Genomic DNA, 14,098 nt, shown 5'->3' with positions numbered 1-14,098 from the left:
TAGATCACCTGGATCACTGAATAGTAAAGCATAGCAAAGTATTTTCTCACCGAGGTACAGGTGAACACTTACAGGTCATGGTCGGTTACATAACATTACGCAATAACTTCTGAACGGCGATAATTCAACAAGGGAATTTCACATACGATACAATTGCAATGACATTATAAGATCACTGATATCCAGAAAGCAGCATTGTCTTTACAGCTTTCTTGAAAGAATACATAGACTTTAAAATTCGAATTTCTGAAGGAAGAGAGTTCCAAATATCAGGTCCAGTGTGTCTGATAGATAGATTTCAGAGCCATCACCGTTTTAGGATTTTGTAGATGAAATTTAATAAAAAATAATGGGAGGAAAGAAGATGGCAATTGACCGTTGTACAAACGAAATATAAAAAGTGAATTTTGCAGAAAATTAATATCATTTACCTTTAGTGTTTTTAATTCTACGAACAAAGGATCCGAATGGTCCCGATGGCCTGAATTGTATACGTATAGCTTTCTTTTGTAGAAACAATATACTGTCAATGTGACTTTTCGCAGTTGCCCAAACAATGTTACAATATGAGATAGTCGACAATATCAACGAATTATAAAGCATAAATAAAATATTCTTTGGGACATAATTCTTAAGCTTACAGAGTATACCAACGTTACGGGACACTTTATCTGAGATGTATTGCACATGAGCATTCCATTTCATATTTTCACTGATTATATTCCAAGGAATTTGACACTTTCTTTTTGCTCCAATGATATACCATCCACCGTTATATTCAAGTGGCGCATTTCATTTTTATTCTTCTATTATGAAAATTGAATTTTTTTTTTTGCATATACTCAAGTGATGCCTCGCTCGGATGACTTCATTAGTTTGATCAACTTGCTACTTTTCTTAGCATTTATACCATAAGTTAATCATAAACATTATATACTATACATTGTACATCCCGTAAACATTGTAATATTCTCGATATTTTGAACTTTGCATGTTACGTCACTTCTGACATTGATATACTGTACTATAACCTATGTTATATTTTTGGAGCCCACATCCTACAAGCTTTGCTTTTTAGTGGGTTCCTCATATTACACGCCAATTATATGTCCTTATACATTTGTGCATTATTGGTTCAAACTGACCATTGTGTGTAAAACATTTCTGCTTCAAATCAAATGAAATATAAAACTTGTATGAAATGTGGAATATGGAACATGAATAAAAAAAAAATAAATAAAATTTGTCTTTTTTAAATTGAGTGACAATTTATTGCTCTTAAATCATGTAGATAATTTCGGCAATTCAGTATTAAGAGTTCTTAAAAGCGACTGAAAATCAGAATTGGAACAAAATACGTTGTTGTCATCGGCGAACAGTATATTGCAGTAACTTAGAGGAATGTGTAATATCATTTATATACACTAGAAATAGTAGTGGTCCCAATATGGATCCTTGTGGGACGCCACAATGTATGGGTAAAACTTCAGAGTTTACCGATTCATAGTATACGTATTGCTGTCTATTTGATAAATAATCTTCAAACCATTCGAGTGGAATGCCACGAACTCCATAACAATGTAATATTCGTAAAAGGATAGTGTGGTCAAACTATAATGTGGCTGAATATGGACTATCCAGCCATACAGATTGAAAATGAAAATAGACAAACTGAGCTTGAATCCTGCCCGGCGCATACACCTTGGACAGGATTACAATTCCTCTTCATCCACCAGGTGTATCCGTGGATACTCGGCAAAATTTATTCATGACAGGGTATCAGCAGTGCTAGAACTGACAAGAACTTGATAGGAAATCGATTATCATGTCGTTGATCAATGTTTTATATTAAGATCTCAACATATAAGATTTAGATAATGATTAGGCCCGGTTTTTCACTTACGTTAGACATAGAGACTGTGCGTATCAAATTTGAAAAAGTCACGACAATGCTTCATTAGACATTACAACCAAAAATTATCACTTTATTGACCAATTTGATTTTCAAGTATATCCACCACTACATTGTACTTTCGTTGACTGAACTAAATGAATTATTGTGCAAATTTCTTCCTAGGCCTCTCCAGTTGTCACTATTATATGAGAGATTTCGATCCCTGTGAGGAAGCCTCTCCACGATATGAGCTGGCAGGACAGCTATTTGCCATGGTATCCAGCCTTGTCGCAATGGGATTCGATGATCATTTCACAGAACATGATGGTGTGAGTCATCGCTTCTCTTCTAATGTTGTCTCGACACTCATTGTGCATCATTTGAAGTCAAACCTAATCATGTCTTGTCGAACCTAATAACCACCACCCACATCCAAATCGACTTCAGACAGGCGCATGCTGTTTGAGACAGAGAGAGACTCGAAATTATGAATTGTTGTTGAAACGTGGAATATTGAACGATAAAAACCAAACAATCCCAAACGTTCTGAAGCGTGAATAATTATGTTCTGCAATACGTAAAGGGTTATTACCACAATATTGTCATAATCGTCACTATCATTACCGACATCATTATTATCTGGGTTATCCCGTCTTTCTTTTCTCCCCCTTCCCTCCCCCCCCCCACCTTTCTCTCCATGTTGTTGTGCTGTTGTTGTTTAAAAAAAGAAATGACACCTATTAAAAAGAAAAATGTCTCAAACAATACTGTCATCAAATTAGACTGCAATAAATCTTAAGCAAATCAAACATTTACATTATCCATCTGAGGATAGCCCTCAAATAGAAAGTGAAAACTTAAATGATTTCCTTTTGATATATACGTCACTCCATCCGCAGTGATTTCCACTTCACATTAAGAGTTCATGAATGGTATTATAAGGTTTAAAGCTGTAAGAGAGAACGGGGTGTAAAGTTCGGTAGGGGTGAATCACTGGAGAGAAGGGGGGGGGGGTGGCAAGAATTAAGTGTCTCAGTTGACATGAACGAAACGTTCAGTTCATGTGAGTTTTACTGTAGGGAATATAATATATCTACGTCTTTGAAGAACAGGAAATGTGGGAATTAAGAGTTCTTGAGTATCATCCGATAAGAGAACCATTTTAATCAATCAATCCCTGAATCAGACAAGAACATGGACTACGTCATCACGGAGCTATACAGCATGTGATTATGTCACTGTGAATAATTTGACATCGATGACTCTTGATTTCACTGGGAGGCGCACATCACACAGCTGTCGTTCGGAAGTATTCATATTCATTCGATTTCATTTATTCATTTTCAACGAAGAATATGTGTACAAAACATATATTTCATTTCATTCTATTTGCTAAAATAATGCCAAAACAGGCAATTATACAGTACATATTCTGCATATATTAATCACACAAAAGGTTGTGAAGCCAGGTTACATGATATTTATGGAACTCAGGTTACATGATATTTATGGAACTCTTTGGTAAATTTACCAATATTTGAATCTACACTTTAGGAGTGAAATCAAACAAAGAGAATGATAGAAATTCAAACGAACTCGTACACAAAATCATATAGAGACTTACAATGATAACTTTTCGGGGAGAAGGTGTGGTACAGTTGCTAGGTTATAATAACATGATTTCTATAATAACATACTTGTGCTCAAAATATAACGGAATAGTTGTATATTTGATGACATCATCACTTTACCCTCATGGATGTATGAACATTATGAGGCTAAACAAAAACGGAAAAACATTTTTCCCTTGAAAATTATGTTTGTAAATATTATGATTTAATGTGCCAATCGGGTGAAACGTTGAACACCCAGTTCGTTTGATTCTATTTATTTTTTTAATCAAAGATCAAAGATGCACTTTGAGAAACAATGCCCCGTCACTGTACAGGCATGCTAACCTGGAAACATCAAACTACACATTACTTGAATATGAGACCATTCTGAAGCAAATAATTTTCACACAACAGTAGATAAAATGTACTCTTAAATGAATCCCACAAGGGTTTGAACAATCATCCCCAGCATTCCCACAGATTCCCACTGATCAGTTACTGGACAGCCATCCCCTTTAAATCAAGCAAGTTTGCAACCAAATCATCGACCAGCTTGTAAAGAATTGTAAAGTCCTGTGTTTCGTTTTGCTTCTTTCACTTTTGCAGCTATGGGTGTTTGTTTCTATGGGTATCAAAATGACCTTAGAGCAAAGCTTGCAGCAAGTTTCATCTTGAAACTGACTTCAGGCAAGATATGACGATAACTATCTCAAGACCATTTTACTAGACTGGATTCATTTTGTTTTTCTCGGTAATTCAAAAAGTACTTTTCCTGCGATCCCGCTCAATTTTCCTGACTGAGGGACAGTGCACTGGGGGATTCCCCGCAGCCCAACACATGAACTCCATACGTATGTACCAGACCGGAGTGTTGGGGCTCATTTTGACCTTATACTATCATGTGTCGCTAAGGTCGAAATTTTATAGGCTCCTTCTGCATGGTGCTTTAAAGGTGCACTCCACTAAAAAGTCGAGGTTGCTTTTGTTGTTGTTGTTGCAGCTGCTTTTTTAAAAGCACACTTGTAAACAGAACCGATAGTTTTCGCGAATTGTATATAATATGTTGGAAATTACGCTGTCTGGTTGCAGGTTTACATTCACGCAGTCCCTAATCAGAATAAATATGGAGGAAAGTTAAACTGTATATTCTTGTAGTGGGGTTGAAATATAATGAACAATAAGTTGCCTGAAATGGTCATGGGTCAATTTCAAAGGTCACAAGAATTAGCTATATGAATTTAATTTTCTGCCAATAACTTCCACTTTTATAGTGCCCAATAACGATCGTGTTTTCTTTTGTGTGTATGTCTCTCCCTGTGTGTGTGTGTGTGTGTGTGTGTGTGTGTGTGTGTGTAATGGACAGAAATAAATCGGGGAAAAAACTTTTATGAATAGAAGGTTAAAGGTCCCTCCTGTATAGAGGTTAGTTGTCGAGATAGATAGACTCAATAAAAATTGAAGTCAAAGACCAAGTATACTTTTGGCAGAATAGAGTGATTGTGCAATGTGAGAAGCGGAGAAGTGGAGGCAGCTCAGTAGATCGGATTATTTAAATTACGAAAACTTTACGAGACGTTTATTGGTCAGTATGCACTCATACGCAAGTAAAATGATTGATTGCCTCATAACTCGACATAGGTTTGTACATACACCGTAAAAGTACCATAAAGAAATAATTTTCACTGTTCTGTTTGCTAGATGTTCCGTTGTTTGCTTATGTCATTTCTAACATGGAATAGCGTTTCTCTCCAAGTTCGTATAAATTCCAGCAGCCAGTGGAATTTCGGTGAGGAAAAAAATGCCGCCACACGCAACAGACATAAAAGTGCACGTGATCAACGCTTTCCCGCGCGATGGCATTAAACTGTATGGGGAGATTGTGGGGGCTTCCCCATAGCCCTTGTCGCGCTTGTCTCGTTAGTTCGGTCAGGGAGGTGTGTGATACCAGGGAGGTGACCTCCCTGGTGATACATACCTTCTTGGTTTGGTGGAATAGTCTCATCAAAAACGCCTCTCACCCCATCACGGCAGTCACTGTTCCATGTTTTAAGGTACGAGACATAGGCCTACATTGACTTTATCGTTTACCGTGATAGACTGATATTATCATCATCATTGAGTGCTTGCATGTTTTTCCTTTTATTTGAATTTCAGTGCATTTTGGTTTGGGGGAAACTATACTGTGATCATGCGTATAATAATGTCATCTGCAGAAGTTGTAAAGGAGGAATAAAAATACTCCAATCATTCCCGTATACTGTAGTTGAATGCCCTCATCGAGTCCGTATATATACCATTCTTGCGACGGGTTTCCCCGCCCTTTGCAACGCGCGGGATCATCAGACGGTTGCTATCGCTGTGAAGCTTGCTATTTCCTGATGTTCAGTAATCGTCAGCGATAAGTCGTGTCTCAACCAATCATTTTATTTCTTGCCTCAGCAATTCACTTGCAAAAGCTTTTCATGTACATCATGACTCGATTAGGTTTGTAGCGTGTACGTCCATGATTTCAGGAATGCTGACAATGTTTCTAAACAATTTCATCTGTCTTTTGTTGACAATATATCTCCTTTTGTTGACATCGTATCTCAAAAGCACTGTGCATTGGAATAAATCATTTGATTTATTATCATCTCCTCTTTTTTTGTGGTAATGGTATCACTCCCTCGCCGTTGATCAATTCAGCGTGTCCATCACAGCGGAGCGCAGTAAGCGCAAGGATGCATCAGTGCATGGCAACACTGGTTAAACCATGGAGCTACCAAAAAGAGTAGCTCCATGGTTAGACACATCCCTTCTAATTGTATTATTACATGTATACGACATGCACTCCGGACATAATAGCTGAGTTCATTATACTCTTGCCGGCGGATGCACTCGTGGGAACGTAATGAATGTTTGAGATAAGTTGATTATAATTTTTATTTTTATTTATACTGCGCTTCATTTTCAGGGCATTTTCTCTGCAGTGACACCCAGTTGATAGCTGCTGACGGAAAAGATGTGCCTTCGCCACTAGGTCGAACTCGATCCTAGCATCCTCTCCGGGTTATGGTGGCGAAATTCATGGTAAGCATGATTATATACCGCAAGAATGATAAACAGGCTTGAAATTATATTCATCTCGTAAACTAGAACTAAACCAGCGTTTAGAACAGTATTTCTTGCCTGAGCCTCGATATAAAGCTCCCCCACAATTTTGGTCCGCTTTGTTCAACAAAATGAATATACCAGGGAGGTACTTATAAATACCTTCCTAAAAATACCGTCCGCACCCCTATAAGTGCCATGGTGATGCGTGTATTTACGACGACGGCCTAAAGCCAAACCCAAACGAACTGCAGATCGTTGCGACATTGCGTGCTTCTTTAGAGATAATCAATTTTGTCATAATCATCAGGTTTGCTCCCCGTCTCATCCTCGTATACCCCTTCAGCCTAATCGTTTACTATACTGTACATGCATGTAAGCTGAGGTGCGGGTGTAGCATGTACGTGTTATGGTATAGAGACCAACGGGCCATTAATCATGTATGGTACCATTATATTATTTTGATACCGGAGTACATTTCACATCATATATTTCATATCACATACATGTATACTTCACACATTTGTACTGGAGTATATACATGTACATGACGTTTTGCGCGTAAAGTCCTTGTTGTCAATGTCATGGTCAATCATGGTTATTTGCCATCGTGTTTTACACAAACATCATGTGGTTGAAATTTTCCTCATCCGCTTACTCTGCTCAGGGAGGTGGATCCACCTCCCTGCTCTGCTGTAAGTTGCTAAAGTAACGGCTCCACAAAACTACCTCTCCGACTAAATTATATAGACAGCGAGGATGAATTTATAATCTTGTATACTCTTGGAAGTGGAATTTTACGTAATTTCGTCATACTTGTTTCCATTAAATATATTCTATATACCAGGGGCCGCGGGGGAAAAAATCACAACACTCATAAATTTCAATTCCCAAAGATTCCGCCCTTCTTCCCGTCTAAGCGGGGGGGGGGGGGGGGGGGGGGGGGTCTTGACCTTGCCACCCCCCCCCTCCCCCGGTCCCACAGCCCCCCCCCACACACACACACACTGAAAAACGTTGTCTTATTGACTTGGCAAAATTAATAGCCACTGGGGTAATAACAAGTCTCTACAACAGTATTCGTAAAAAGTAACTGGGAACGATATGCAATTCGTGATAATTATCATGACATTGCATTGGAATCAGTGTCACGTATCTTGACTTTCGTCGACCACGGTCTCGTACTTCTTTAAGCAATGTAACATTAAGGCTGTATTTATTTCTCCTATGCGAACGTCACAAGATTGAGCGTGGTTGAAGAATAATGTCTCCCAATATCGTGTATGGAATCTGACGATAGTACACCTCAGAGTTTAAAAAAAAAAAAAGAAATGAAAAACTAATCCCATGGCACTCGAGAATACCCCCCCCCCCTTGTACCGAGAATAATGATCAATGTTTTTTTTCGGGGTCCGAATAAATTCTGTGGAAATCTATGATATTGTTTTCCTCTTTATCATAAAGACGTTTCCAGTTTTATCATTCTAAAGAAAAGTCGGAATGTTGCCTTATGTATACCAGCTTATGAAAGGGATCCAATTTGTAGGGTTGCATAAGGGACACACGAACTTTAAAGGGATGGTACAGTATTGGTGGAGATGGAAATTGGGCTTTTAACTTTTTGCGAGATACCAAGGAAAAACCTATGAAATAGTACAGAACATGCCATTTTAACAGGAATTCAAAGTTTATTTGATGAAAATCGGGTTTGGAATGACTGAAACATCCAAAAACAAAGTAAAACAAAGCGATCGTAATAAAATGTGGGTCCCACACTTTATTAGAATCACTCAGTTTTGGATATCTCAGCCATTTCAAAACCAATTTTCATCAAATAAATGTTGAATTCCTCATGGAATTACATGCTCTTTCATATTTCATAAGAGGTTTCTCATTATCCTACCAAAAAACGTTAGAAACCTGAAATTAGGACTCAACCAAAACTATACAATCCCTTTAAATCAGCGACTTAAAGTGGCTGCATCGTCACCTTCAGGTGATGCTGAGTCTGGATGCCAGCTGGAGAATGTCATCCTCGGGACAACACACATACCAACTGATGAGGCCCAAGCCGTTGGTGCCCAGCCCCATAGCTTCATCGACTAGCATTAGACTTTAAAGGTGCTAGGTTGTTACAGAAACACGAGCGTATTGCACTGTACCTTTAACGCATCGCATGCCCGTCAAAAGAGGAAGTTTTACAAAAAGCCTTCCCATTCACGTGAATTCTCATGACAAACGTAGACAGCAATCGTCCTCAGAATAGCATCCTTTATATTATCATATTTCCCCCGAATATATATAGTTTAGCATCTATCATGATGGGACAATATTAGACGCCCGAAATGTCCAATGTTTTTGCTGGTGTGATGCCGAATTATTTCGTTATTTACCGCTGCGTGTTAACCCCCTAAGGATCACGTCCGATCTATAACTTCTACAATTATTGTATTTCCTTTGGCTGTGATAGGGTTTATGGCCGCCTCGAAACAACTCGCCACGATCTTATCAAATGCCGTCGAATGGGGTGGAGTGGGTGTAGGAAGCCACCGATGATGTATGACGAATTAGAATAACAACACACTGAAAGCAATTTGGGTCACAGCACCGCGCTTGCAAAGCTATGGTGTATTAAGTTTTGTTGAAGACTAAGAGAAAAAGAAAACAAAAAGAAGAAAAAGATTCGTTGGATTGTGTGTTCTATAGTTGCGTTATTCTATATCAGTACAAGGTTAACCCTTCCTGTGCCAGGTACTATAGACAGTACATAGTCACTCCCTTACATTAATTTACATGTACACCTCTATGTGTGTTATAATGCAGTAGTACGACCAAATAGATAAACCGATAATACAAATAAATAAATGAATAGATTAATGAATAAATGAATGAATAAATAAAATAATGATGATGTTAATAACGATAATAATAATAATAATAATAATGATAATAATAATAATAATAATAACAATAATAATAGTAATAATAATAATAATAATAATAATAATAATAATAACAATAATAATAATACAGTGCTATTGGCTTTTCTGTGTCAATCGGCACTTAAAGCACACAAAGTGTTAATGAAGAATTAGTGCCACTGGTGCAGCAGTATAAATAGCGCTTCTCGTCTTACAATACAGTAATACGTGTCAGCGCATCTTCGTTTTATCAAGACTACAATTTCCTAGCGATTAATAAGCTTCATAAGCTGCGTCATTGCATTGTGATTCTATAATCATACCTCCTCTCTCAATTAGTAACATATTTTCTTATGTGCCAGGAGCGCAAGAGCCTACTCGGTATTACTGGAAGCCCTTGTGCGATTTGAAGCTCATGATTAGCTCATCGTCATTGTAGTGCGAGTTGCGTTCACGCACGACTCAGGGCTATTACTTTGCATTACTCACGCACAACTCTGGATAAAACGGAATCCTCATCATAAGCTCATTTAATCCTAACTCAGCGTGGAGAGATCGACAGACGAAATTTTTGAAGATTAGTTAACATTACTCAAGCTTTCCTTTTTTCTCTTTCTTTTTTTGTTCCGACGCTTGATTCAAGCTGTGGTCATTGATGTGATATTATTACAAGCGCTATATAGGAAGAGCACAACATGCCCGGATAGCGGGATAGAAATCATAACCATTTCAAACAGCAGGGTATACCGTCTTTGTTTTCAAAATGAAATATTCGTGGTTGTGTGGTTGGGTGGTTGTTGTTGTTGTTGTTGTTGTTGTTGTTGTTGTTGTTGTTGTTGTTGTTAACTTTTTACGAAGAGCCTGAAACCACCCAGCGCATCGCGGAGGCTACGATGTTGCTTTCTTTCCAGTAGCTCTTCGCGGCTTCAATCTTTACCTTGCCGTTCACATCTTGACAGTATTGGTTACTGTCACCAAAGAAAAAGAACAATCACAACCAACACCATAGAAAACACTTGGAGAGGGCAGACTGATCTCCGCCAAGCAGCTCATTTCCACCCATATTGTGATTTCCATCCTATAGTTCTACATTCATAATCATCTGTATTATGAGATTCCTTGGGGTATCTCACTGAGCGGCGAACGTTTGCGAACGTAGCGAATTTGGGATTTCGCCAGGGTTCGTAAAGGGTTGCAAAAGGTTCGTTAACAGTTGCAAGAAAGTTCGCAAACGGTTTTTATTGTCGCAAAGAAATTTTGAACATGTTCAAAATTTCTTTATGAATTTGTATTTTCGCTAACAGTTGCAAACATTCCCAAAACACTCGTAAGAATTCGCAAACGGTCATAATACTGTGTCGCTACCGTTTTTATTTGATTCGCCACTGCTAGCGAACAAGTAACCATTATGGTTCCTATATAAGAGCTCCTGAAACAGGCAAGGTTCCACTTTAAGAAAGTTCTTGAAGCTCTTGACATCTCCACCATGTAATTGCTGCAAAAGCTTTTCATATTGACCAAAGTCTGTCCTCTGCAACAACCACTCTCTGACCCAAACAGTCTTTCTTTTCTTCTTCCTTTCTTGTTTTTCTTCATCTTCTTTCTCTTAAGCTGCACGATAGCTGTAGCAGCAGCCAGGCAAAGCAGCTCTTCATGGATAGAAGCACATTGAGCCTCTTCTTGCTCTTCTTGGCAGAAATTAATTTTCATATTCTGGAAATCCATCTAGAACGGTGGTCACAAGACATCTGAATGCAGTGGAAGGTTGTACGTTCGTTTTATGGTTCTGACTATACATAATCGCCTGGTACTTTTCCATGTCTCAAAACATTCGCAAATTGTCGCAAAGGATTTGCAAACAGTTGCTAATATTTGCAAAACTGTCGCTAACATTTGCAAAACTGTCGCTAACATTTGCTAACAGTCGCTAATAGTCGCCACACTTTCGCAAACACTTTCGCAAACATTCGCTCAAGTGTTGCTAATTGTCGCTAAACATCGCTAAAGGTCGCTAACTGTCGCTAATGGCAGAAGCGAACCTTGATTTTTTGCAAACATTCGTCAGAAAAGTTGGCGAATCTTAAATTCGCTACTTCCGCAAACGTTCGCCGCTCAGTGAGATACCAGCTAGCTACCAAGACATACCCTCACTGCCGAAGTCCAGTCGTCGTTACCTACGGCGTACTTTCTGGCCAACAGCGCAAATGCTGCGAGGGTCCCAAAAGCAAGAGCGCCATCTAGCGTTTATGATTGACCCCTATGTACCCATACCAAATGTTTATGAATACAGAATCCTTCAAAAATTAGAAAAAAAAAATCGTGGATTCAGACGGTGATCCGGATCAGTACCAATGTTTTAGCATCTGTTCAATGTGTCATTATCAACTTTTGCTTTTTTCTGAAAAATTTATCCAACTCTGTTCACAACTTTTCAATCATTTTGCAAACCGACAGACTGGCAGACAAGCAAACAAACAAACGCCGGCAAAGAATTAACCTCCTGGTGGAGGTATAAAAAAATGAAACAAACAGATGGATGATGGAAGATTATGCAAGATACACAAGGAAGAAAGAGAGACATACATGTCCTGAGATGTAGGGCCTACAGACAAATAGACAGACAAGACAGACATCATGTTATGTTTCATCGAGTCTTCGTATTACTGTTGATGGGGTCAAGTGTCGCTTTACATGCCAAGGAGTGAGTTGATTAATCACGTCTAGTAAATATTTCCAGATTGTTTTCCTGATTTTGTTCGTTTGTTTGCTTTTTTTTGTCTAGGTATTGGAAGGCGACTGACACTTAAAGGCAACTATCCGTACACTATTCAACAACATGGCATTCCAAGTCCTGCTCTTCTACGTTCCAGTCCTACTCCTGGCTGCAGCCCGGCAACTTTCGGCGGCATCCGATGTGGTTCGTGTATCTTTCGGACAAGATCCATTCGTGGTTCTCGAAGCGAAGAAAGAAATTGAGATCAATGTAACTATCACTTGTCTCACCGCTGAGGGCGGAAACATAACTTTGACGTCGGCAGATGAGAGTGTATTCACAGTAAATTCCAATTCGACTTCATTTCCATGTTACGCTGACAACGCAACCACCAATGTTACCTATCCCGTGTTGATAGACGGTGTCGCTCTAGGAGTGGCCGACTTGACGACACTATTTTCGAACTTGTCTGGAAATTTTGTAATTAACACCTATTTGGTGAAAGTGCTTCGGAAGCCACTGTTTACTTCCACAGCGCTGGCGAGCGTACTGCTTGTGTGGATATGCGTGTCGTACGTTGCCATGGGAAGTAAAATTGAGTTGGATTTAATTTGGGAACGAGTGAAGCGCCCTCATGGCGTCATCATCGGGCTTCTGTGTCAGTTTCTGATAATGCCTCCGCTGTCTTTCGCAATCGCCAAAGTATTCGCGCTCGACGACGCGGCAGCCATCGGGCTCATCTTAGACGGGACGTGTCCCGGAGGCTGGTTCAGCAACGTCTTCACTCTACTGCTCGACTGCGACTTCAATCTGAGTCTGACGATGACGTTCAGCTCGACTGTTCTTGCTCTTGGCATGATGCCGCTGAATCTCTTCATCTACACGCGTTTCTTCATAGAACACAACCAGCAGCTTCGAGCGCCGTACGCCGAGCTCGCCATCCAGTTGGCTTTCCTCGTCGTCCCAGTCCTGATCGGGGTCGGAATAAGCCACAAGTTCCCCAAGGCTAAACGCGTTTTCCAGAAAATGATCCGGCCGACCCTGGCGGGGCTGATTATCGTGAGTCTCGGTATCGGAATCCCAACGCAGTACTACGTGGTGTTGGTCTCTTGGAAGATCTGGATAGCCTCTGGTATCTTTCCGCTCATAGGGGGCGCCCTGGGCTTTGGTATTGCGCGCGCTCTTTGCCTGGAAACGAAATCGGCGGTGACGATAGCAATCGAAACGGGCGTGCAAAACAGCCTCCTCGCGATTACCGTGGTCGCACTTTACTATGACCAGCCGGAAATCGATCTCATCGGCCGCGTACCAGCACTCATTGGACTCCTGGTTGTCATGGAAGGAGGGATGATGGCAGCGATAAAAGGTATTTGGGATTTTAGAAAGAGAAGGAGAGAAGTGCCCCACGTGGAGTTGGAAGAGAATGTAGCAGACATTGACATCAAGGATGACAGTGTGACGACATCTCACGAGGTCACTTCGGAGAATACGTCAGGCGGAAGAGAAAGTACCTTGGCGCATGCGTGCAACGGACAAGAGCAGAGTCAAGGCATCGGTGTGTTGTAGCGTTAGTAGGCCCTACTTCAGAAGGTGTCAATCATTTTGCTGAGGCTGATGACATTCTCATCTGTGACTACTAGTATCAAGAACGATCGTTGTTTTTTGTTTTTTGTTTTTTTCGTGGCAAAATGATTCCAGAAAGCCAATGAAACATGTACCACCTACAACGTGCTTTCACAGTGCAGGTTGAAGAAATGTTAGTGTCAGGGGCGGCGTTACGTTTTCATAATGGAGGGGGGAGAGCAAAACTTTGATTGTATGCTTTATGGGAGAGAGCATTGAGACCGAGGGAGATTTTGAATTTTCA

General features: G+C 39.9%; 1 protein-coding gene across 1 annotated transcript; it reads left to right on the top strand.

Moving 5' to 3' along the window:
• Nucleotides 1–12,354: 12,354 nt before the first annotated feature.
• LOC140237843 (ileal sodium/bile acid cotransporter-like) lies at nt 12,355–13,797 on the top strand. Its single transcript, XM_072317772.1, has one exon. It carries the CDS (start codon nt 12,355–12,357, stop codon nt 13,795–13,797), a length of 1,443 nt encoding a protein of 480 aa, XP_072173873.1.
• The last annotated feature ends 301 nt before the right edge of the window (nt 13,798–14,098 follow it).

This window comes from Diadema setosum, chromosome 14 (genome assembly GCF_964275005.1).
Source record: "Diadema setosum chromosome 14, eeDiaSeto1, whole genome shotgun sequence".
NCBI classification, from domain to species: Eukaryota; Metazoa; Echinodermata; class Echinoidea; order Diadematoida; family Diadematidae; genus Diadema; species Diadema setosum.
The sequence above is the reverse complement of the archived record's forward strand: the minus strand, read 5'-3'. Positions and strand labels throughout refer to the sequence as shown.